The 23,794-nt window shown below is 39.7% G+C and overlaps 1 protein-coding gene and 1 non-coding gene across 3 annotated transcripts in view; one reads left to right on the top strand and one right to left on the bottom strand.

The window, feature by feature from the left end:
* The window catches only part of Kntc1 (kinetochore associated 1), a 143,601-nt gene that overhangs the window by 98,951 nt on the left and 20,856 nt on the right, over positions 1 to 23,794 (bottom strand). For both annotated transcript variants that reach the window (XM_045132346.1, XM_045132344.1), the window contains 18 exons: positions 23,382 to 23,416; positions 22,666 to 22,776; positions 20,380 to 20,473; positions 19,783 to 19,835; positions 19,162 to 19,277; positions 18,755 to 18,809; positions 16,874 to 16,972; positions 16,251 to 16,294; positions 16,083 to 16,148; positions 15,912 to 15,987; positions 10,540 to 10,665; positions 10,366 to 10,455; positions 7,550 to 7,603; positions 5,717 to 5,778; positions 4,893 to 5,004; positions 2,110 to 2,253; positions 583 to 639; positions 401 to 502 (listed from right to left, as the gene is read on the bottom strand). In XM_045132346.1, coding sequence (XP_044988281.1) covers positions 401 to 502; positions 583 to 639; positions 2,110 to 2,253; positions 4,893 to 5,004; positions 5,717 to 5,778; positions 7,550 to 7,603; positions 10,366 to 10,455; positions 10,540 to 10,665; positions 15,912 to 15,987; positions 16,083 to 16,148; positions 16,251 to 16,294; positions 16,874 to 16,972; positions 18,755 to 18,809; positions 19,162 to 19,277; positions 19,783 to 19,835; positions 20,380 to 20,473; positions 22,666 to 22,776; positions 23,382 to 23,416 — 1,496 coding nt within the window. The remainder of the gene's footprint in view (positions 1 to 400; positions 503 to 582; positions 640 to 2,109; positions 2,254 to 4,892; positions 5,005 to 5,716; positions 5,779 to 7,549; positions 7,604 to 10,365; positions 10,456 to 10,539; positions 10,666 to 15,911; positions 15,988 to 16,082; positions 16,149 to 16,250; positions 16,295 to 16,873; positions 16,973 to 18,754; positions 18,810 to 19,161; positions 19,278 to 19,782; positions 19,836 to 20,379; positions 20,474 to 22,665; positions 22,777 to 23,381; positions 23,417 to 23,794) is intronic.
* On the top strand, positions 10,023 to 10,153 carry LOC123454380. Its single transcript, XR_006633346.1, has one exon. It is a non-coding gene; the product is annotated as a small nucleolar RNA SNORA33 (small nucleolar RNA).

Below are 23,794 nucleotides of genomic sequence, written 5' to 3'. Positions count from 1 at the left end.
AATACAAATTTTGTTAAAAAGAGGAGGAAATTTAAAGTACTGCATTAAAACAGGTATATGAGGGGCTGGAGAGCTGACTTACCAATTAAGACACCTGCCTGCAAAGGCTAAGGACCCAGGTTCAATTCCCCGGTACCCATGTAAAGCCAGATGCACAAGGTAGAACATGTGACTAGAGTTTCGTGTGCAGTGGCTAGAGGCCCTGGTTTGCCTATTCTCTTTCTCTCTCAAATAAAAAAAAAATAAAACAGACTGACCTTGTAATAGGAATAATGGGAAAGAACAAATGAAATTTTCCATTTGGTAGACTCAAAAGAGACAACAAAATATTTTTTCCTCAACACATACACAAATATAAATTGTATACTTTAATATTGAAGGTTAATTCATTACATCATACCATAGAAATCCAGTGCCCAGAAGATGCAAATCCTAACTCATCTGTTTTTTCTGCTGTGAAAAATATCTCTGCCAGCTGAAGTCCATTTTCTGGCCAGTGTGCCTTCAAAAAAATATTACATATCATTAAAACAGTGTTTATGCTACTGCAAAGGTAGAAAATGTCAATTACATTGGCATTACCTTATCAGTGAATTCCAAGTTTCGGGATGCTTGCTCCAACCATTTTGCAAGAATGTTCTGAAATAGATAAACCATTTAAAAGTAAAAATATGGGCTGGAGAGACGGATTAGCATTTAAAGCCTTTGCCTGCGAAGCCAAAGGGCCCAGGTTCAATACCCCAGGACCCACATAACACAGATGCACAAGAGGCACATGTGTCTGCAGTTCATTTGCAGTGGCTAGAGGTCCTGGCATGCCCATAAATAACTAAAACAAAAATATCTTTAAAATTAAATTCTTAATAGATAATCACTTCATCCATAATGATCTAATGTAAAATTTAAATTATTAAAAGTAGAGGTATTGGAATCTGGATAGATGACTTAGCAGTTAAGGTGCTTATCTATGAAGCCTAAGGACCCAGGTTTGGTTCCCTAGTATCCACATAGGACAGATGCAAAGGTGGTGCATGTGTCTGAAGTTTGTTTGTAATGGCTAGCGGCCTTGGAACATCCATTCTCTCCCTATCTGCCTTTCTCTCTCTTTCTTTCTCTCTCTCTCTCTCATAAATAAATACTTTTTTAAAAAAGAGTATAAAAACAATAAATAAATAAAGAGTAGAGATATTGGAGCTAGAGAGATTGCTTAATGGTTAAAGAAGATGCCCACAAAGCCTAACGATTCAGGTTCAACTCCCAGTATCCATATAAAGCCAGATGCACAAAGTGGCACAAGTGTCTACAGTTGCTTTGCAGTGGCTAGAGGCCTGGGGGTGCCAATATACTCTCTTTCTCTCTCTCTCTTTCTCTGCTTGAAAATAACAAAACATATTTTAAAAAATTTTTTTTGTTTATTTTTATGTATTTATTTGATAACAGATAGAGAAAGAAGCAGAGAGAGAGAGAATGGGCACAACAGGGCCTCCAGCCACTGCAAAACTCCAGACATGTGCTCCCCCTTGTGCATCTGGCTAATGTGGGTCCTGTGGAATCGAGCCTCGAACTGGGGTCCTTAGGCTTCACAGGCAAGCGCTTAACCGCTAAGCCATCTCTCCAGCCCAACAAAATAGATTTTAAAATAAATAGTAGGAGGCTGGAGAGAGGACTTAAAGGTTAAGGAACTTGCCTACAAAGCCTAAGGACCCAGGTTCTATTCACTAAGACCGATGTAAGCCAGATGCACAAGGTGACACATACATCTGGAGTTCATTTGCAGTGGCTATAGAGGCCCTGGTGTACCTAATCTTTCTATCTGCTTCTTTTACACACACACACACACACACACTCTCTCTCTCTCTCTCAAATAAATAAAATATTAAAAAATGAATAAAGATCACTTGATGATAATTAAAGATCTGATATTCTGTTGTGTTTTCCAAATACCATTTAAATTAAGATCTGGACATAAGACTGAAAGTGTTCTTTTGTTTCAGGCACCTGAATTGAAGCTCTGGAATAAGAAAGTAAACAATCATAACAATCATAAATAAAGACGTTTTGTAAACTTAAAAAAATGAATAAAGAGTAGAGATACTGAAGGAAACTCACCTGTCCCTCAGGTACAATCCTTCTCACATATGGTATCACATCATTTTGAAACCATGGACAAAGTGTTTGCAAAGAGAATGGTGTAGAAATTGAGTTGAGCAAGTTCTCAAGCATATTCACATCAAATTTACTTTGAAAGTTGGCCTGAATTAAAGAGTCAGAAGTCAAGACTTAATTGACAAACTTTAACAACCCTTAAAAAGGCAAAGACCTATTCTATTTAAAAGCCATTTCAAGGGCAAGACAGTTAAGGAGAGGGGTGAATAAGAGCAAAGTACAATATGTGTATATAAAAATGCCATAAAGAAACTTACTGCTTTGTATGTTAATTTAAAAAATAATTTCAGAAAAAAAATAAATAAATAATCATTTCAGGGACTAAAGATACCGCTTAGCAGTTGAGGGGCTTGCCTGCAAAGCCAAAGGACCCAGGTTAAATTCTCCAGGACCCACATAAGCCAGATGCATAAGGTGGTGCATGCATCTGGAGTTTGTTTGCAGAGACTAAAGGCCCTAGCGTGCCCAGTCTCTCTCTCAAATAAATAAATTACAATAATTTCAGGGCTGGAGAGATGGCTTACAAAGCCAAAGGACTCAGGTTCAATTCCCCAGTACCCACACAAAGCCAGATGCACAAGGTAGTACAGGTATCTGGAGTTCATTTGCAGCAGCTAGAGGCCCCAGTGCACCCATTCTCCTTATTTGCCTCTTTCTCCCTCTCTCTAAAAAATAAATAAAAATAAATAAAAATGCGGGCTGGAGAGATGGCTTAGCAGTTAAGGCATCTGCCTACAAAGCCAAAGTATGCCAGTTCAACTCTCCAGGATCCATGTAAGCCAGATGCACAAGGGGGTGCATACATCTGGAGTTCCCTTGCAGAGTGGCTGAAGGCCCTCATGTACCCATTCTCTCTCGAGCCCCCCCCCCCCGGCCTCTTTCTCTCTCTCAAATAAATAAATAAAATTAAAAGAAATAATTTCAAAAATATTAGGGAAAAAAGCAATTTTAAGGATTATCTTACTGAATGAATAGTGAGAGATAAAAGTAATTTGTGCAAATTTTTCAATTTGGGGGAGCAAAATTTCAAGAAATACCACATCACTGAGTACTAAATAATAAATTACTTTTCAGACACAGTGAAAAAAGCAAAGAGGCAACCTACAGAATGGGAAAAAATCTTCGCCAGCTATATATCTGATAGAGGATTAATATCTAGGATATACAAAGAATTCAAAAAGTTAAATAATAAGGAATCAAACAAGCCAATCAAAAAATGGGCTATGGAGCTAAATAGAGAGTTATCAAAGGAAGAAATACGAATGGCATATAAGCATCTAAAAAAATGTTCTACGTCACTAGTCATCAGGGAAATGCAGATTAAAACTACATTGAGATTCCATCTCACTCCTGTCAGATTGGCCACCATCATGAAAACAAATGATCATAAATGTTGGCGGGGATGTGGAAAAAAAGGAACCCTTCTGCACTGCTGGTGGGAATGCAATCTGGTCCAGCCATTGTGGAAAACAGTGTGGAGGTTCCTAAAACAGCTAGAGGTTGATCTACCATATGACCCAGCTATAGCACTCCTAGGCATATATCCAAAGGACTCATCTCATTTCCTTAGAAGTACGTGCTCAACCATGTTTATTGCTGCTCAATTTATAATAGCTGGGAAATGGAACCAGCCTAGATGTCCCTCAACAGATGAGTGGATAGATAATGAAGATGTGGCACATTTATACAATGGAGTTCTACTCAGCGGTAAAGAAAAATGAAGTTATGAAATTTGCAGAAAAATGGATGGACCTGGAAAGTATTATACTAAGTGAGGTAACCCAGGCCCAGAAAGCCAAGCGCCACATGTTCTCTCTCATATGTGGATCCTAGCTACAGATGATTGGGCTTCTGCGTGAGAATGAAAATACTTAGTAGCAGAGGCCAGTAAGTTAAAAAGGAGACATAAAGGGTAGAGAAAGGAAGGGAGGAGGATACTTAATAGGTTGATATTGTACATATGTAATTACAATGAAGGTAATGGGGAGGTAATATGATGGAGAATGGAATTTCAAATGGGAAAGTGTGGGGGTGGGGAGGGAGGGAATTACCATGGGATATATTTTATAATCATGGAAAATGTTAATAAAAATAAAAATAAAATTAAAATTAAAAAAATAATAATAATAAATTACTTTTCACAGGAAGCAAAAGAGGTGATATTCTAGAGAAAACACAATTGGAGAAGGGTGATAGTACAAAGTCTAACTTTTTTGGGGGGTTTTCAAGGTCGGGTCTCACTCTAGCCTATGTCATCTCAGGCTGGTTTCAAACTCACAGTGATCTTCCTCCCTCAGCCACCCAATTGAGAGGATTAAAGGCATGCCCTACAACATCTGTTCAAATACGAACCCTCTGAACCTAAATGTTGTCTGTTAATATCAGTCAACATTAAGAGGATTTGAATAAACAATTTTTTTTCTTTTTTTTCGGGGGGGGGGGGGGTTCAAGGTAGAGTCTCACTCTGGTCCAGGCTGACCTAGAATTAATTATGTTATCTCAGGGTGGCCTCAAACTCCAGGCTATCATCCTACCTCTGCCTCCCAATTCTGGGAATAACAAAATTTCTATCTATCTGTCTATCTATGTTAACCAAGTTGCCCCTAAGCTGATTTTTCTACCTCAACCTCACCCAATCACACTTGACAGCATATTAGTTTCCAACAATCAATTTCTCATTGCAGCAGCTAGAAAACCATTATAAAAAAATATGCAAAACGTATTACCCGATTTCTAAGCCAAAGATACTGTGCACAAACAAGGTTTCCTTCTCTTAGCTGTAAAAAAATATCTCTAAGATCATCTTCATTGCTCAGGAATTCAATCCATGAACTACCACTGAGAAAAGAAGGAAAAAAAATTAGTAATATAATGCAAAATTAAGATTATATCTTCCAAGTGGGTATCATTATGCATCTTAATTAACTTTTATCTCATGAAGCAGAAAACAAAACTGTTACAAAGATTGTACAGTAAAAATTAAGTTTCTGAGCTAGGAACAGTGTTGCATACCTTTAATCCCAGTACACAGGAGACAGAGGTAAGAGGATCACTGTGAGTTTGAGGCCACCCTGATACTACAGAGTAAATTCCAGGTTAGCCTGGGCTAGATCAAGACCCTACCTCAAAAAACCAAAACAAGGGCTGGAGGGATGGATTAGCATTTAAAGTGCTTGCCTGCAAAGCCAAAGGACTCAGGTTCAATTCCCAGGGCCCACGTTAGCCAGATGCACAAGGGGGTGCACATATCTGGTGTTCATTTGCAGTGGCTAGAGGCCCTGGTGCACCTATTCTCTCTCTCCAAATAAATGAATAGAAATAAAGTGGGAAGAAAGGAAGAAAGAAAGAAAGGAAGAAAGAAAGAAAGAAAGAAAGAAAGAAAGAAAGAAAGAAAGAAAAGAAAAGAAAAAAGAAAAGAAAAGAAAAGAAAAGAAAAAAGAAAAGAAAAGAAAAGAAAAAAGAAAAGAAAAGAAAAGAAAAGAAAAAAGAAAAGAAAAGAAAAGAAAAGAAAAAAGAAAAGAGAAAAGAAAAGGAAAATGAATGTACATACCTAAACTTTTCTGGTCCAAATGCCCCATAAAAAGTAGTCAGCTTTTCATGAGCCCTTAGTACCTAAAGAAAAACACAGGTTCATGATGTAAATGTTGTTTGTAATGATATTACCCAATGATAATACCCCAAACCAGGTCTATTCTATTCCACAAGTCTTATGCACATTCTCATTTTATCTCATATTACAAGTTAATTTATAGCAACACAACTGCCTTTATTTGGCACACACACACACACACACACACACACACACAAATAATAATAATGAAAACACTGGGCATGGTGGCATATGTCTTTAGTCCCAATACTTGGGAAGCAGAGGTAGGAGGATCGCAGTAAATTCAAGGCTACCCTGAGACTACCAAGTGAATTCTAGGTCAGCCTGGGCTTGGGCAAGACTCTACCTTGAAAAAAAAAAAAAAAAACCTAATAAGAATAATAAATAATTATAATGAAAATGGCCTCCTTCGGCTGTCCAGCTGACAATGACAGAAAGTGCTATGCAGCCTACTAGGGGAGAAGTCATCAACAGTCTTGACCCATAGTGCATCTTGCAATCTACACAATGGGTCAGCCAGGTCACACGTGCCCACTGGTGCAATAGTGGCATGTCAGTTATGGAGGTAACCAACTGCTCCCTGATTGGCGTTGAAGCTCACTCCCTGAGGGGGGAAATCCATGCCTGGTACTAAAACCAAGTTAAAATCCTATGGCTTAGAAGGTCATAAACTATACTGGAGAAAAAGCACATTTCTTTGGGTAAATGGATCCATTGTGCTCAATAAATTTCCCTTTAAATGGTTACATTTATACCATAGTTTAGGACTGCTCTTTTGGTTACAGTGAGTTATTTTTGCAGATGGCACTGAATACTGTGAAGACCCAAGACTCATCAAGGTGATGAGAAGAGGAGACATTCCAATGCTTATCCCTCCACAAGACATCTCTATCCCACCTGCCAGGGCTCAGCGAGCATTATGGAAGAGGCAAGAACATATTATTGCTGGTCTTACTGCAAGCCAGAGATGCCTCTCTATAGACATGGCAGTAGACTCAAAACTCTGATAAAAGTGCTGAATAGAAGAGAGTGTTGAGAGACCTCAGTGCTAAATGAGACCCTCAAGGCTCAGGGAACATGATGGAAAGGGTGAGGAAAGAATACATTGCGGAATACACTGGGGCACTGTTCTCTGGACATGAACTGACCAGTGCATTCATGACCTCACAGTGGGTATCCTCCCCCGACAAGACCTGCAAAATATTGAGCCCCTCAACATTGTTGCATACAGGACAGAGGACAAAGAGAGTAAGAAACACTATTTGGAAAGAGGAGGCTCAGTGGAATAGGATGGGGTTGGAGGTACAAAAGAGGATAATGTGAGTGGATAGGATTAAACCTCAGTATGATTTATTCAAATTATTTAAATTTATTTATTATTAAATTTATTCAAATTATCAAAACAAACAAACGTTTTTGCACTAAATTACAAATATCCTCCAGGCAAAACTTAGCTAGATTATTTACCCCATACTTAAAACTGAGCATGTTGCTATGCTCACCATACATGCATGCGTTACAACAACCATCACAGTGTCTACTCATTTACGTGTGTAGCAGGTAGCAGGTACCAGGTACTATATAGAAAGTTTAAAGGCATCACTTCTTTTGACTTTAAAACATTGTCAGGCCAATACTATGAATAGTTAAGTACTGCTTTGCTATGAGATATTAAGCAGGCACTTGCTAGTAAAGAAGTACAAACTTGTCTTGGAAGGAAAAACACAGTAATGTACATTCACCCCCAAATTAATCTACAACTAATGCCATTACCTCCATCAAGCCATCAGAATAAGCAGGAGTAGATTTATCTTCTTTTTTCAAAAGCTAAGTGTGAACAATAAGAAACATGGAGAACATGTGCTATATTAGATTTTTTATAAAAGAGGATGGATTTTCTGAGAGTTAACAGAAACCATTATGTTTGAAAATAAACTGCACTGAAGTCTGGAATAAATCCACAGTAAAGAAAATGATACATCTTTTAAAAATAGTACATTATATAAAAACTACTTATACCATTTTGCACACACATTTAATATTTTTTCTTTTTCTTTTTTCTTTTCTTTTTTTTTTTTTTTTTTTGTTTGTTTTTTGAGGTAGGGTCTCACTGTAGCCCAGGCTGACCTGGAATTCACTATGGAGTCTCAGGGTGGCCTCGAACTCACAATCCTCCTACCTCTGCCTCCCGAGTGCTGGGATTAAAGGCGTGCGCCATCACGCCCAGCTATTTTTTCTATTTTTGTTTACTTACTTGAGAGAAAGAGAGAGAGAGAGAGAGAATGGGAGTGCCAGGGCCTCTAGCCACCGCAAACAAACTCCAGACACATGCATCCCTTTACGCATCTGGCCTACATGGGTCTTGGAAAATTGAACCTGGGTCGTTTGGCTTTGTAGGCAAGTGCCTTAACCACAAAGCAATCTCTCCAGTCCACAAGTTTCATTTTTTGTTTATTTGTTTGGAGCAGGGGCTCACTCTAGCCCAGGTTCACCTGAAACACTCTATAGCCCAGATTGACCTCGAATTCATAACACTCCTCCTACCTCAGCTTCCCAAATCTGGTATTGAACATGCATGCCACCAAGCCCAGTATATTCAGGAATATAACTACAAATTTTACTCAGAGATCTCTAAGAGGAAAAAAGTTATTGCAAAATGGCATTTATAAGAACACGATTAAAAAAAAAAAGGCCTAAGAGAGAAAAAAAATCCACTATTCTAAAAAAAGAAGTGAGACTGGAGAGATGGCTGAGCGGTTAAGCACTTGCCTGTGAAGCCTAAGGACCCCGGTTGGAGGCTGGATTAACCAGGACCCATGTTAGCCAAATGAATAAGGGGACACATGCGTGTCTGGAGTTTGTTTGCAGTGGCTAGAGGCCCTGGCACACCCATTCTTTCTCTCTCTCTGACTCTTTCTCCCTCTGTCTGCCTCTGTCAAATAAGTAAATACACAATTTTTTTTAATGTGGTCTGCTGGGTATGGTGGTGCATACCTAGCACGGGGGAGACAGAGGAAGGAGACCCTGTAAGGAGAGGCCAGCCTGGGAGTACAGAGTGAGTTCCAGGTAAGCCAGGGCTAGACTGGGTCCTTACCTCAAAAAAAAAAAAAAAAAGGGGGGGGGAATAAAAGAAATAATCAGAATACTCTACAGGTATACCACTCTGAACACTCCTGATCTCATCTGATCTTAGAAGCTAAGCAGAACAGAGCCTGGTTAGTACATCAAAGGGGGAAATACCCTGAATATGCACATCAAATAGAGACAGGAAGTAAGTTAAATACCTAAAGGTTAGAGTAAATGATTAACTGTTAATAAGAAGAGAACTCCATAGATTTACTCTTAGAAAAAGGGAAAAACTATAAATGATTGTGGTGATGGATGTACATAATTCAGCACATTAACTAAAAACCACTGAACATTAGGTGGGTGAATCGTATGGTAGGTAAATTATCTCAATAGTGCTACGATGAAAAATATAGTTAAAAAAAAAAAAAACAAGGGTTGGAGAGATGGCTTAGTGGTTAAGCGTTTGCCTGTGAAGTCTAAGGACCCCAGTTCAAGGCTCAATCCCCCAGGACCCAAGTTAGCCAGATGCACAAAGGGGCGCACACATCTGGAGTTCGTTTGCAGTGGCTGGAATCCCTGGCGTGCCTACTCTCTCTATCTGCCTCTTTCTCTCTCTGACTGTCACTCTCAATAAATAAATATAACAAAAGAATCAAAAAAAAAAAAAAAAAAGGACAAGCCGGGCATGGTGGCACACACCTTTAATCCCAGCACTCGGAAGGCAGAGGTAGGAGGATTGCCGAGTTCGATGCCACCCTGAGACTTCATAGTGAATTCCAGGTCAGCCTGGGCTAGATTGAGACCCCACCTTGAAAAACCACAAATTAAAAAAAAAAAAAAGGACATACAAGCCAGGTGTGGTAGCACACGCCTTTAATCCCAGCACTTGCGAGGCAGAGGTAGGAGGATCGCAGTGAGTTCAGGGCCACCCTGAGACTACAAAGTGAATTCCAGGTCAGTCTGGAACAGTGAGACCCTGCCTCAAAAAACAACAACAAAAAAAAAAACAAAAATAGGACATACAACCTGGATGTCATGGCTAACGTTGCAAATCCTGCACTTAGAAGATTAAAGCAGAGGTAGGAAGATCTCCATGAATCTGAGACCAGCCTCGGCTACACAGTGAGTTTCAGGTCAGTCTGACTAGAAGTGGACCCTACCTCACAGAAATGAAACAAAGCCAGCCAATTCATCTGCCTATCAGAATGTGTTTCTGCAGAAATTTAGAAGAGGCTGGCAATAGTAATTCCATGTAACAAGCTTTAAGGACAACTATAGTCATTAAGGTCCCCCAAAATGCTAAAATATTAGAATGTTGAATCATTTTCATCTTTATTAAAATTTTATTGTAACTTGTCCTAAGAGACTAATAAAACCTGAAAATGTGAATAAATTGCATGTAAAATTCAGTAAAATGGGATATGCTGAGAAAATAAACAAAAAACAAAAAATGTATTTCAGGTAATATAATGTATAAATGACGAAAGCAAATTCAGAAGAAGAGAAGCAGAACAGCTTACCCTGGCTTTGGCATAACTAAGCATCTCATGGGTTGTCTCGTAGGTTATCCACTGAGCCATGAGGCAATAATTCACTACGAATTCATCATCCTGTTTCAGAAGTGTCAGGTACAGTGAGTAATGTGGGTCAACACAGCAATCTAAATATTCTACTTAATGACTGAGAAAGCACACCTGGATTTTATGTAGATTTTCCTTAGCTTCCTCTACAAGCTGATGCCACCTGGTCTGCTCAGTGGTCTCCACAGAAATCAAAGCTAGCTTCTCCAATATGTCATTTGCTTTTACTTGGTAAACAAGCTGCAATACAAAAACATGGCACATCCAGTGACTTGAAGTACAATACCTGAGGATAGTCTCTCGGCAAACTGCACAAGACAGGTGATCGTGAAACGACGAATCATTGTGTGGTTCAGAAATATGGCCTGGATAAGGTAATTCTTGGTTATTTGAAAAATAATCCAGACTGTTAGAAATTATGGAAACCACTTTTATCAAGTTCTAACTAAATGTGTCAAGCAATGTACAAAGAACTTTACATGAACTCAGGTATACCAACAGCCTAAGATCCATGAATGGATGAACAGATAAGAATGTGGTATATACACAATGAAATTTTACTAAGCCACTTAAAAAAGAAGGAAAACCTGTCTCTGGCCACAAGGAACAACCAGTAGGACATTATGCTAAGTGAAATAAGCCAGGCACAGGATGACAATGCATGACCTCATAGAGGTGAGGAATTGGAAAACAATTGGAAAAATGGAGACTCTTTTTTTTTTAAATTTTTTTTTATTTTTATTTTTATTAACATTTTCCATGATTATAAAATATATCCCATGGTAATTCCCTCCCTCCCCACCCCCACACTTTCCCATAAAATGGAGACTCTTTTGAAGGGGTCTGAGTGCTCAAAGAGTGTCCTGTTGCTCAAAAAAAAAAGAATACTGGTTACAGGAACAAAGGGAGAAGGAGTAGAGGAAGGTAGGGAAAGTATTCACCAAAGGGCACGAACCTCCAGTTAAGAGAGAAGGAGTTAAGTGTTTTGTTTTGTTTTGTTTTTTTGGGGGGTGAAGTAGGGTCTCACACTATCCCAGGCTGAGGAGATAGACCTCACTCTCTAGTTCGAGGCTGGAGTAGGAGGAATAAGTCTTAGAGCTTTATTAAATAGTATGATAATAGTAAGTTAGTAATAATATATCTTGGGCTGGAGAGAGGGCTTAGCGTTTAAAGCATATGCCTGCAAAGACAAAGAACCTCGGTTCAATTCCCCAGGACCCACAAAAGCCAGATACACAAGGTGGGGCATGTGTCCAGGGTTCATTTGCAGTGGCTGTAGGCCCTGATGCACCATTCTTTCTCTCTCAGATATATTAATGAATTAAAAATATATATATTTAAAAATGATATAAGTGGGCTGGAGAGATGGCTTAGCGGTTAAGCGCTTGCCTATGAAGCCTACGGACCCCGGTTCAAGGCTCGGTTCCCCAGGTCCCACGTTAGCCAGATGCACAAGGGGGCGCACGCGTCTGGAGTTCGTTTGCAGAGGCTGGAAGCCCTGGCGGGCCCATTCTCTCTCTCTCCCTCTATCTGTCTTTCTCTCTATGTCTGTCGCTCTCAAATAAATAAATAAAAAATGAACAAAAAAAAAAAGTTTAAAAAAAAAAAAAATGATATAAGTGAGCAGGGAGTGGTAACACACGCCTTTAATCCCAGCACTTGGGAGGATCGCTGTGAGTTTGAGGCCAGCCTGAGTCTTCACAGTGAAATCCAGGTCAGCTTGGACTACATTTATACCATACCTTGAAAAACAAAAACAACAACAAAATAAACATAAAAGAAATCAGGGCCAGAGGGCTTAGCAGTTAAGATGCTAGCATGTGAAGCCTAAGGACCCATGCTCTACTCCCCAGATCCCACGTAAACCAGATGCACAGGTGACCCATGTGCAAAGTCACACATGCACACAAGGTGGTGCATGTGTCTGGAGTTTGATTACTTGGCTGGAGTCCCTGGCATGCCAATTCTCTCTCTCTCTCTCTCTCTCTCTCACATTCTCTTTCTCTCTCTCTCTCTCTCTCTCTCTCATAAAAAAAGAAAGAAAAAAAGGAAATTAAACAACCCAACTAAAAAATGGGCCATGGAACTAAGTAGAGAGTTTTCAAAAGAAGAAACACAGATGGCACATAAACATCTAAAAAATGCTCTACACCCTTAGCCATCAGGGAAATGCAAATTAAAAATACATTTAGGGTGGGACAGATGGCTTAGCAGTTAAGACACTTGCCTGTGAAGCCCATTGACCAAGATTTTTGACTCTCTAGCTCCCAGGTTATCCAGAAGCACAAAGGTGAGGCATGCTCAAGGTTGTACATGCCCACTAGGTGGTGCAAGTGTCTGGAGTTCGACTTCTGTGGCTGAGGCCCTGGCAAGCCAGTTCTATCTCTGTCTCTCTCTCTCTCTCTAAAATAAAGATTAAAAAAAATTTTTTAAAACATTTTGGATTCCGTCTTACTCTTATCAGAATGGCTATCATCAAAAAAACAAATTATAAGGGCTGGAGAGATGGCTTAATGGTTAAGGTGTTTGCCTGCAAAGCCAAAGGCTCTCAGTTCCAGTCTCCAGGACCCACCCTAAACCAGATGCACAAGGTGGCACATGCGTCTGGAGTTTGTCTGCACTGGCTGGATGCCCTGGAGTGCCCATTCTCTCTCTCCCTCCTTCTCTCTCTCAAGTAAATAAATAAAGTATGTTTAAAAAAATGAAATGACAATAAACGCTGGCAAGGAAGCAGAAAAAGAACTCTTCTATACTGTTGGTGGGAGTGTAATCTGATACAGCCATTGTGGAAATCAGTGTGGAGGCTCCTGAAATAGCTAAAAATACATTTACCACATAGCCCAGTTATATCACACCTAGGCATATATCCTAATAATGCATCACACTACTTTAGAGATACTTGCTCATTCATGTTTATTGCCACTCTATTTACAATAGCTGGGAAATGGAACCGGCACACATGTCCCTCAACTGATGAGTGGATAATGAAGATGTGGCACATTTACACAATGGAGAACTATTCAATGGTAAAGAAAAATGAAATTATGAAATGTGCAGGGAAATGGATGGACCTGGAAGGGATTATACCTAGAGAGGTAACTCAGGCCCAGAAAGCCAAATATCACGTCTCTCACACATGTGGATCCTAGCTACAAATGTTTGGACTTATATGTGAGTTGGAATAAATTCTGCAGCAGAGGCCAGTACCCTAGAAAGGGGCTATGAGGAAGGGAGAAAATGGGAGGAATTAAGGGGACGGTATGATGGCTTGATTCAGGTGTCCCCCATAAAGTTATGTGTTCTGGGTGCTAGGTTCCCAGCTGATGGGGATTTGAGAATTGGTGCCTCCTGGAGGCACCGTATTGTTGGAGACAGGCTTATGGCTATTGTAGCCAGTTTCCCATTGCCAGTGTTTGGCACACTCTGCTATTGCTTTTGTCCACCTGATGATGGTGAGGGGTTGATGCCCACCCTTTGCTCATGTCATCGTTTTCCCCTGCCAATGTGGAGCTTTGCCCTCGAGTCTGTAAGCCAAAATAAACCTTTTTTCTCCACAAGCTGCTCTTGGTCAGGTGATTTTTACTAGCAATGAGAACCTGACTGCAACAGTTGGTACCAGAATAGTGGGATTGCTTCTAGACTCCTGACTGTGTGGCTTTGACCTTTTGAGGCTGATTTTCAAGAGGAATGTGGAAGGATTTGAAACCTTGGCCTAACAGATGCCTTCCAGTGCTTTAAGTACAGCTTGATGGACTGTTCTGGTCAAAGTTGAAAGACCTGAATGCAGTAAGAACTATGGACTGTGAGGCTTGGCTTATGAGGCTGATAAAGAGCTTTGCTTGGACAGGGCTAGAAGCAATTTCTGTGACAGGCTTGTTATGTTCATGTCCTGAGAAGTTGTACAGGACTGCTTTACATAAAAATGAATTGGTGTGAGCAGAGGGATATGGCACAGATATGAAATCTTTGAGCTGAAACTGCTGCCCATTCAGCTGCAATTACATGAGAGATTACAACCATTGAGATTGGGCCAGTTGACCTGCACTGAGGCAAAAGGAAAAATGGAGACTCTTTTGAAGGGGTCTGAGTGCTCAAAGAGTGTCCTGTTGCTCCAAGTCTGCTTTATTCCCCCTGGATTAACAAATTGGCACCCTACCTGATATTGTAGAGTATAAATAAGAAATGCAGGAAAGAGAGGGTCCCTGAGTTTGTAACACGGTCTTGTGTTTTGGAAACAGCCATGGGCAGTGTGAAGCAGGTTTGCTGGATGCCTGCATGGAGACCCCATGGAATCATGAGGATGAACTGTGGGTTGCAGTGGAGACCCAGTGGTAATGCCAGGACCACGAGATGGCTGCCAAGGAGAGCTGCCAGCACTGGATGAGGTTTTCCAGGACTGTGAGTAGCCTAGCTAGAGGGGTGGAATTGGAACTCCAGAGACTCGTTGCTGCTTAGAATTACTGGACTTGGAGACTTGTCACTCGCTAGAGTTGTCGGACTTGGAGCTACACAGTGTAGTGTTTGCCCACTTTAAATCATGTATCGCTTGAGTATTTCTTTGCTATGCCCAAGGCCATCTTTCGCAGTGTGAATGTTTATTTTGTGCCAATATGGAGTTTTTGATGTTATTTTATGGCATTATGGCTCAGTTAAAAGGCCTTGGATTGTGGGGATGTTTGAACATCATTAGGATTTATTAAAAACTATGGGGGTTGGCATGGTGGCGCACACCTTTAATCCCAGCACTTGCAAGGCAGAGGTAGGAGGATCACCATGAGTTTGAGGCCACCCTGAGATTACATAGTGAATTCCAGGTCAGCCTGGGCTAGAGTGAGACCCTACCTCAAAAAAAAAAAAAAAAAAAAAGAACTATGGGGGGCTGGAGAGATGGCTTAGCTGCAAGGCCAAAGAAAAAGGTTCAATTCTCCATGTCCCATGTAAAGCCAGATGAGAAAAGCAGTGCATACATCTGCAGTCGTTTGCAATGGCAAGAAGCCTTGACATTCTCATTCTCTCTCTTTCACTCTCTCTCATAAATAAATAAAAGTAGTAAAAAAAACTATGGGAACTTGAAAAAATGGATGGTTATCAGTTTATTGGGGCCAGAGACAGAATGTGGTGGTTTGATTCAAGTGTCCCCCATAAGCTTTGGTGTTCCGGATGCTAGGTTCCCAGCTGATAGGGATTTGGGAATTAACGCTTCCTGGAGACAGTGTATTGTTGGGGGTGGGCTTATGGGTATTACAGCCAGTTTCCCTTTCCCAGTGTTTTGCACACTCTCCTGTTGACATTGTACACCTGATGTTAGTGAGGGGGGATGTACACAGTCTGGTCATGTCATTGTTTTCCCCTGCCAATGTGGAGCTTCTCTTGGAGTCTGAAAGCCACAATGAACCTTTTTCCCACAAGCTGCTCTTGGTCATCCTCATCCTCTACTACACCAAGAAACGTCTGTTCAATGAACAAATGAGTAAATGAATTCCTACCTCAACATCTAGTCCAAACTGAATGGCAAAGCTCTCAGCTTCTGCAAATCTATGTTTGTGAAGTAATCGACTCAATCTGAAAATGTTGGAATAGAAATTTCATTAAATGCTTCATCACAGAATTTAAGATTTTCATTAAAGGGTAAGGCTTGAAAGAAAATGAGAAATTACCTGTTTTCTGGTAAAGCTTCTGTAAGGTATCTAAGTACTAAAACAGAGACAGAGTCTTCAGACAGGCTAAAAAAAAAAATCAGGTAAGTGTCACTGTCAGTTTCTATTAATGAGTAACTTTTTTATTTTAATTTTTAATGAGTAAATAATTAATAAAGAATGACTTACTTAGGATCATTTTTGCAAATTCCTTCCAGAAGGTATAAAGTATCCTACATATAACAAAAACATGATTAAAGTTAAAATATTAATTAAATATTGCCTTGTTTTTAATTATGTTCTGCTTTTCATTAATTACTGCTTTAGTGATCCTTATGAATATGCTCTTAGTTATTTTAGATCTATTGTTACTATATATATATTTTTTTGTTTGCTTTGTTTTTGTTTTTGTTTTTCGAGGTAGAGTTTCACTGTAGTCCAGGCTGATCTGGAATTCACTACGCAGTCTCAGGGTGGCCTCAAACTCACGGTGATCCTCCTACCTCTGCCTCCCAAGTGCTGGGATTAAAGGTATGTGCCACCATGCCCAGCACAATTATAAATATTTTTAATAAATATACTTTTTACAATTTCATAAGAATAAAAATTAAAATATCAAAGGTATTTGCAATTACTAGAGTAACAAACTCCAGATACATGTGCCACTTTGTGCATCTGGCTCGACAATGGCTACTGGAATGCCAAGCATGGACTGGCAGGCTTTGCAAGCATATGCCTTTTAACTGCTCGGCCATCATCCCAGCCCTGGAAAAAAATTGATTATAAAGTGTTTAAAATATGCATAAACTTACTGTGCTAATTCCTATTTGACCCAGAGAAGAAATACTAGACACTTCCAAAGAATAGAGCATTTCCATTGTCGGCAATGAATATACCATGAGGTTTTTCATCTAAGAAAAATACAAAACAATTTAGCAGACCAACATAAATGTTCAAACTCTAAATAGCACTTCACAATCAAGATCATGTATTAGAACATCTGGTTAAAGGCTAAGTACATACAAAACTCTTTTACATATAGACTTGTTACTGTTACTCAGATACTACATACAAAACTGTGTTCCATTGCCAAGGGTGGTGATTCATACCTTTAATCCCAGTACTAGGAATATTATGGTGAGTTTGAGGCCAGCCTGGGCTACAAAGAAAGTTCAGCCTGGAATTAGGACTAAAGTGAGATCCTACCTCAAAAAAAACAAAACAAACGTCAGGTGTGGTGGCATATACCTTTAATCCCAGCACTTGGGTGGCAAAGGTAGAAGGATTGTTGTGAGTTCAAGGCCACCCTGAGACTACATAGTGAATTCCAAGTCAGCCTGAGTTAGAGCGAGACCCCATCTCAAAAAATCAAAAATAAAAAAACAATGTTTTATCTCATCTTTTCCATCTGTAGAATGAAAATAAATCTATCTAAGCTCCCTTCATAATTCTTAATTGCTTAGTGCCAGAACATTACAAGAATTACCCTAAGAAACCCTTCTCTTCCCTCTCATTTTTCCTTGCCCTACCCTTTCCCTGTCTTTTCTCTCCTTCCTCCCTCTCTCTATCCTCTTACTTTCTTTTTCAGTCCTAGAGTTTGAATCCAATGTCTCCCGGATGCTAGGCATCCCTAGTGCTTGGGCTGAGATAGGATCTCCCTATCTACGTAGCTCAGACTGGCCTCAACTCACAACAAAGCCAAGACCTCCAACACATGATCACCCTGCCTCCATATTCTGAGTACTAGGATTATAGGTGTGCAAACCATGCCTACCTCTAATAAACTCTTATGTAGGGCTGGAGAGATGGCTTAGCAGTTAAGGCATTTGCCTGCAAAGCTATAGGGTCCCGGTTCGATTCTCCAGGACCCACGAAAGCCAGATACACAAGGGGGCGCATACTTCTGCAGTTCGTTTGTAGTGGCTGGAGGCCCTGGCGCTCCCATTCTCTCTCTCTCTCTCATTCTCTGCCTCTTTTTCTCTCAAATAAATAGATGAATAAAATATATTTTTTTCATGGAAAATGTTAATAAAAATTGTGAAAAGAAAAAAAAAATCAAATAAAAAAAATTTAAAAAAAAACCCTCTTACGTATGTTTTTCATTCCTAAAACACTCAGTTTCAAATGCAGAGCTGAGCCAAGACTGGTGCAGTGGTGTAGCCTTTAATCCCAGCCCTCAAGAGACAGAGGTAGGAGGATCACCATGAGTTAAAGACCACTCTGAGACTAAAATAATAGCCCCAAAATAAAAATAAACAAATAAATAAAAATGGAATAGTTCTACAGGATTATTTGTCAGGAGTCAATGTGATCTAAGGATTAATATTTCGTCAGTGTATCTGATACCTATTTATTTATTTATTCTTAGATTTTCGAGGTAGGGTCTCACTCTAGCCCAGGCTGACCTGGAACTCACTATGTAGTCTCAGGGTGGCCTCGAACTCAGTGATCCTCCTACCTCTGCCTCCCGAGGGCTGGAATTAAAGGCGTGGGCAACCATGCCTGGCTTTGACATGTACTTTTTATTCATAAACGATACTTCTCTTTATAGCTAAGGCAAGCGTTGAATTTGCAATCATGCTGCCTCAGACTGCCTAGTAGTTGGAAGTATAGATCTCCATCAGACCTGATTAGTAAAAGCTGTTTCTAGCTAATAATAACATGGACAAGTATAAAATAAAAATTTCCAATACCTTCTTATTAGTTGTAGTTGTCAACACTACCAATTTAAGATTTGTAATTCCTTGCCTAAAACAGAAAAGTAGCTCAAATTAAATAAGCCATGCCAATTACTACATGTTACCTAACTTAAAGTGATATCTTTACATAAGATTAAAAGGGAGTCATAAAGAAGACACTCGATTTCTTTCTTCAGGTACAAGTCCCAAACTGATAATTTTTCTAACATAAGTACTCAGAGGTTCACATTAGCTATTTGTTCCCAGGGAAAATAGGAATAGAAAGAACTGGTCTGTCATTAGTCTATCAGACTTTCTCAGTGATTTAGAACACAAAACATAGCAAATGAAATGACCTGAACAAAACCAGACAAGAAATGAGTGCTAAAAGAAGGAAACTTTACCAGCTAGTCATACCATACCCGGTGAGTGACGAAGGAGAATCTACTTCTGTAGTAAGAAGAAAGTCCTCTATGTGAAGAGAAGGCCAGTTCCACACAGGACTGAGAGTGCAAATATCCCACATACTGAGCACATGCTGCAAAAGACACATTCTACCTGTGTCTTTGTCACAGTATGAATTTAAATTTTAGTACGTTATCTTGATACACACACTGAAATAAAGCCTAATACACAAAACTGTAACTCTCCCACTACCCACATGCTAACATCCTTGTCTAAATCTGACAACACTTTTACTCATAAACTTGTCAGGGCTGACGGTATAGCTCCGTGGTATAGCGCTTGCCTGGCATTTAGAAGGCCCTGGGTTAATCACTATCACAGTCAAATGAAAATAAAATAAAGAAATTAAGCCGGGTATGGTGGCGCACTCCTCTAATCCCAGCACTTGGGAGGCAGAGGTAGGAGGATCGCCGTGAGTTCGAGACCACCCTGAGATTACATAATGAATTCCAGGTCAGCCTGGGCTAAAGGGAGACCCTACCTCAAAAAACCAAAAAAAAAAAAACCAAAAAAAAAAAGAAAGAAAAAGAAAAAAAAGAAGGAAATTAAAACAGTAAAGGAGAAGTATCAAAACATACATCAGTATCAAGCACAAAAAGCAGATTGTCAATCAGCTGAAACTTCTTTGCACCTGTAAGAGAAAACAAGATGGTAAAAATTTTATTTCAATATTACATATAGCTCTATTAAAATTGCAAACTAGCCGGGCGTGGTGGCGCATGCCTTTAATCCCAGTACTCAGGAGGCCAACTTTGGAGGACTGCCATGAATTCAAGGTCAACTTGAGACTACATAGTGAATTCCAGGTCAGCCTGGACCAGAGTGAGATCCTACCTCAAAAAAAAAAAAAAAAAAAAAATTCAGAAGTTAGAGAGATACAACCCATGTTTGACTTTCCAGGTCCTATGTAAGCCAGGTGCACAGGTCACACATATACACAAGGTGGCACACACAACTGGAGTTCAATTACAGTGGCTGAAGGACCTGGCACGCCAATTCTCCCTTTCTCTCTCTTTCACATATTAAAAAAAAAAAAAAACATTGCCAGTCTATCAGGCTTGCCTGAAAAAAAATGCAATAAATATATAAAATGGTCCATATTCTAGCCCCAGTATATTAGCATAAAAATTCCAACTAATAAACCTCAAGTATTAGTTTTAGTAACTTAGTTTTACCTTTGATGATCTCTGCATCAACAAGGTTCTTAATTGTCATTTCTTTTCTGGTAGAATCTTGTTCCCATTTTGAAATTGTAGAATTACCAATTCCCTGGAAAAGTGAAAATAAAACAACAGCTACAAAATTTTTTAATATTTTATTTTGATTTACTTGAGAGAGAGAGAGAGAAAGAGAAAGAATGGGAATGGACACAACAGGGCTCCTAGCCACTGCAAATGAACTTGAGACACATGTAACACCATGTGCATCTGGCTTATGTGGTACCAGGATATAAAACCTGGATCGTTAGGTTTTGTAGGCAGGTACCTTAAGTGCTAAGCTATCTCTCCAGCTCCAGTTACAAATTTTGTTCTAAGATGTGAACCTTCCAAAAAAAAAAAAGAAATATGAAAGTTGTATGCAATAAAAATGTTTAACACATATATATATATATATATATATATATATATATATATATATTTTTTTTTTTTTTTCCAATCTCAACTAGCATGTTTTATTGTTGGCGGATGAATCTCTAAGGCCTTGTTTGGGCTAGGCAGGCACTCTAATGAGCTACAGCCAAAATGTATTATGTACTACAGAAAAATTAATTTGTAATTTAACTGAAAAGATAATAGTGAAAAAAAAAACATTAGTCAACAAAAACTTAAAAAGGGCTGGAGGCTAGGTATAGTGATGTATACCTTTAACCCAGCAATTAGCATGCAGAGGCAGGGGGAGTGCTGTGAGTTCAAGGCCAACCTAAGAGTACATAGTGAATGGTGAGCCTGAGCTAGAGCAAGATACTACCTCAAAAAAAAGGCAGGGAGGCTAGAGAAATTACTCAGTGGCTACAGTGGTTGCCTGCAAAAGCCTAAAGACCCAGGTTCAATTTCCCAGTGCCATCATAAAGCCAAATGCACAAAGTGGCCCACGCATCAGGAACTCATTTGCAGCATCCATCTCTCCCTATTTGCCTCTTTCTCTCTCAAATGAATATAGTAAAAAATATTTAGGGCTGGAGAGATGGCCTAGCAATTAAGGCACTTGTTTGTGAAGCCTAAGAACTCATGTTTGAATCTACAGGTCTCACACAAGCCAAACACAGTGATGCAAGAGTGCAATGTCACACACGTACGCAAGGGGGTGCATGCATCTGGAGTGCATTCACAGTGACTGAAGGCCCTGGTAGACTCCTCATTCTCTCTCTCTCTCTCTCTGCCGTTTTTTCTGTCTCTCAAAATGAAAACAAAACCTAAAAAAAAAAAAAAATTTAAACAAAAGACTAAAAAAAAAAAAAAAAAAGGGGGGTATGATGGCACATGCCTTTAATCTCAGTACTCAGAAGGCAGAGGTAGGAGGGTCACCATGAATTCTAGACCACCCTGAGACTACATAGTGAATTCCAGGTCAGCCTGGACTAAGAGTGAGACTTTAACTAGAAAAACTAAAAAGAAAAAGAAAGAAAAGGTTTGAAGAAATGTCTCAGGAGTTAAGGGTACTTGTTTGCAAAACCTGATGACCCAGAAAGCCAGAAGCACCAAGTGGCACATGTGTCTGGAGTTTGTTTGCAGTGGCAGGAAGCCCAGGCATGCTTCTCACTCTCTCTCTCTCCATTTCTCTCCAACAAATACTATCCGGGTGTGGGGCTGCACACCTTTGATCCCAGCACTCAAGAGGCAGAGATAACTGCCTCCCAAGTGCCGGGATTAAAGGCATGCACCACTATGCCCAGCTACTGTCGCTTTTGGTTAAAGAAGCTTCTTTTTTTAGATGTTGGTGACCACTGGAATGACCCAAAAGACACCACAGTGCTGAGAAGACATGACGGAGGAGTGTTCAGCAGTGAAACGTCTCTACCATAATTTCCAAGGTTCAGGGGCCACTGCGGAAGAGGTGGGGGAAAGGGCCAAAGGCAGGGTAGGACTGCTTAGAGTGCAATTGACCAGACAGAAATTGGCCTTGATCTCCATGACCTCTCAGTGCCTGACACTACCTACACAAGATCCTCACAATAGGAGGAAAAGATGACATCATAATAAAAGAGAAACTAATAGAGAAGGGGAGGGGATATGATGGAGTGTAGATTTGTGAAGGGGAAAGTGGGGAAGTTGAGGGAATTATGGTTTACTGTAAGTATGGAAGCTGTCAATAAAAAGGGAAAAGGGGGGAAAAAAAAAGAGGCAGAGATAAGAGGATTGCTGAGTTCAAAGCCAGATCAGCCTGGACTAGAGTGAGACCCTACTTGAAAAAAATAATAATAATATTAAACAAAATAAACTAAAAATATTAATAAGAATTACCCCAATTATCATAGTAGTTCCACTTGCAAATTCTCCAGTCACAAGATTGAGACAACCAAGACAATGATAATTTTCAGTACAAATAAAACTAGATTTGAGCTGTCCTTGTAGCTGCAAAATTAACAAAAAACAAAAAAAGAGATTAAAACATATTTATGCCCCACACAAATCTTTTCATATCAATCAACTATAAACATGTTTTTAAACAGAAATGTTACTAAAATGTTATATCACAGTAACTTCTAAAATATCAATTGAAAGAAAGGCAGGAAAAAAAGAAGGAGGAAGGGATGAGAGAGGGAGGGAGGGAAGATGGATGAATGGAAGGAAGGGAGGGAGGGAAGAAGGGAGGGACAAGGTAGGGGAGGGAAGAGAAGGGAGGATAAATATGAGCCAGAGGGAAAATTATATACAGGAGCAATGTCTACAATGATATTAAATGTAAGCGTAAAGATAACAATATGATTTTTGGGTTTGTCTGGTTTTGTGGTAGGGTCTCACTACAATGATATTAAATGTAAGCGTAAAGATAACAATATGATTTTTGGGTTTGTCTGGTTTTGTGGTAGGGTCTCACTCTAGCCCAGGCTGACCTGGAACTCACTATGTAGTCTCAGGGTGGCCTTGAACTCATTTAGACCCCCCTTACCTTGACCTCCCACGTGCTGGGATTAAAGGCATGTGCCACCACTCCTGGCTTGATTTTGTTTTCTTACCTTCTTGGCTGTATTCAAGTCTTTGTTCTCAATTGCTGCAAAAAAAAAAAAAAAAAAAAAAAAAGAAAAAGAAAAAGAAAGCAGACTAAACTTATAGCATCAATCAACAAACAAGTTTCTGCAAACTAAAAATAGCATGTTGCCTGTTTTGTGTCAAAGTGAAATGCAAACTAGGTCAAAGAACACAGAACTAATAAATTTGTCAGCCTCTACAAATGATACCCCCAGGGAGAACATGTCATAGCTAGGACACAAGCCAAACCACATTTTTGTATCACCCTTCCCAAGTTTCTTCATACTTAAAGGGTCTTCTTCCTCTACCTCTCTTACTACTTTTTTCTTGTTAAAGTTTTGAGGAAGGGTCTTACTTTAGCCATGGCTGGCCTTGGAGTCACAGTGATCCTGCCTCAGCC

This window comes from Jaculus jaculus, chromosome 13 (genome assembly GCF_020740685.1).
Source record: "Jaculus jaculus isolate mJacJac1 chromosome 13, mJacJac1.mat.Y.cur, whole genome shotgun sequence".
NCBI classification, from domain to species: domain Eukaryota; kingdom Metazoa; phylum Chordata; class Mammalia; order Rodentia; family Dipodidae; genus Jaculus; species Jaculus jaculus.
This window is presented reverse-complemented; position numbering and strand designations above follow the sequence as displayed.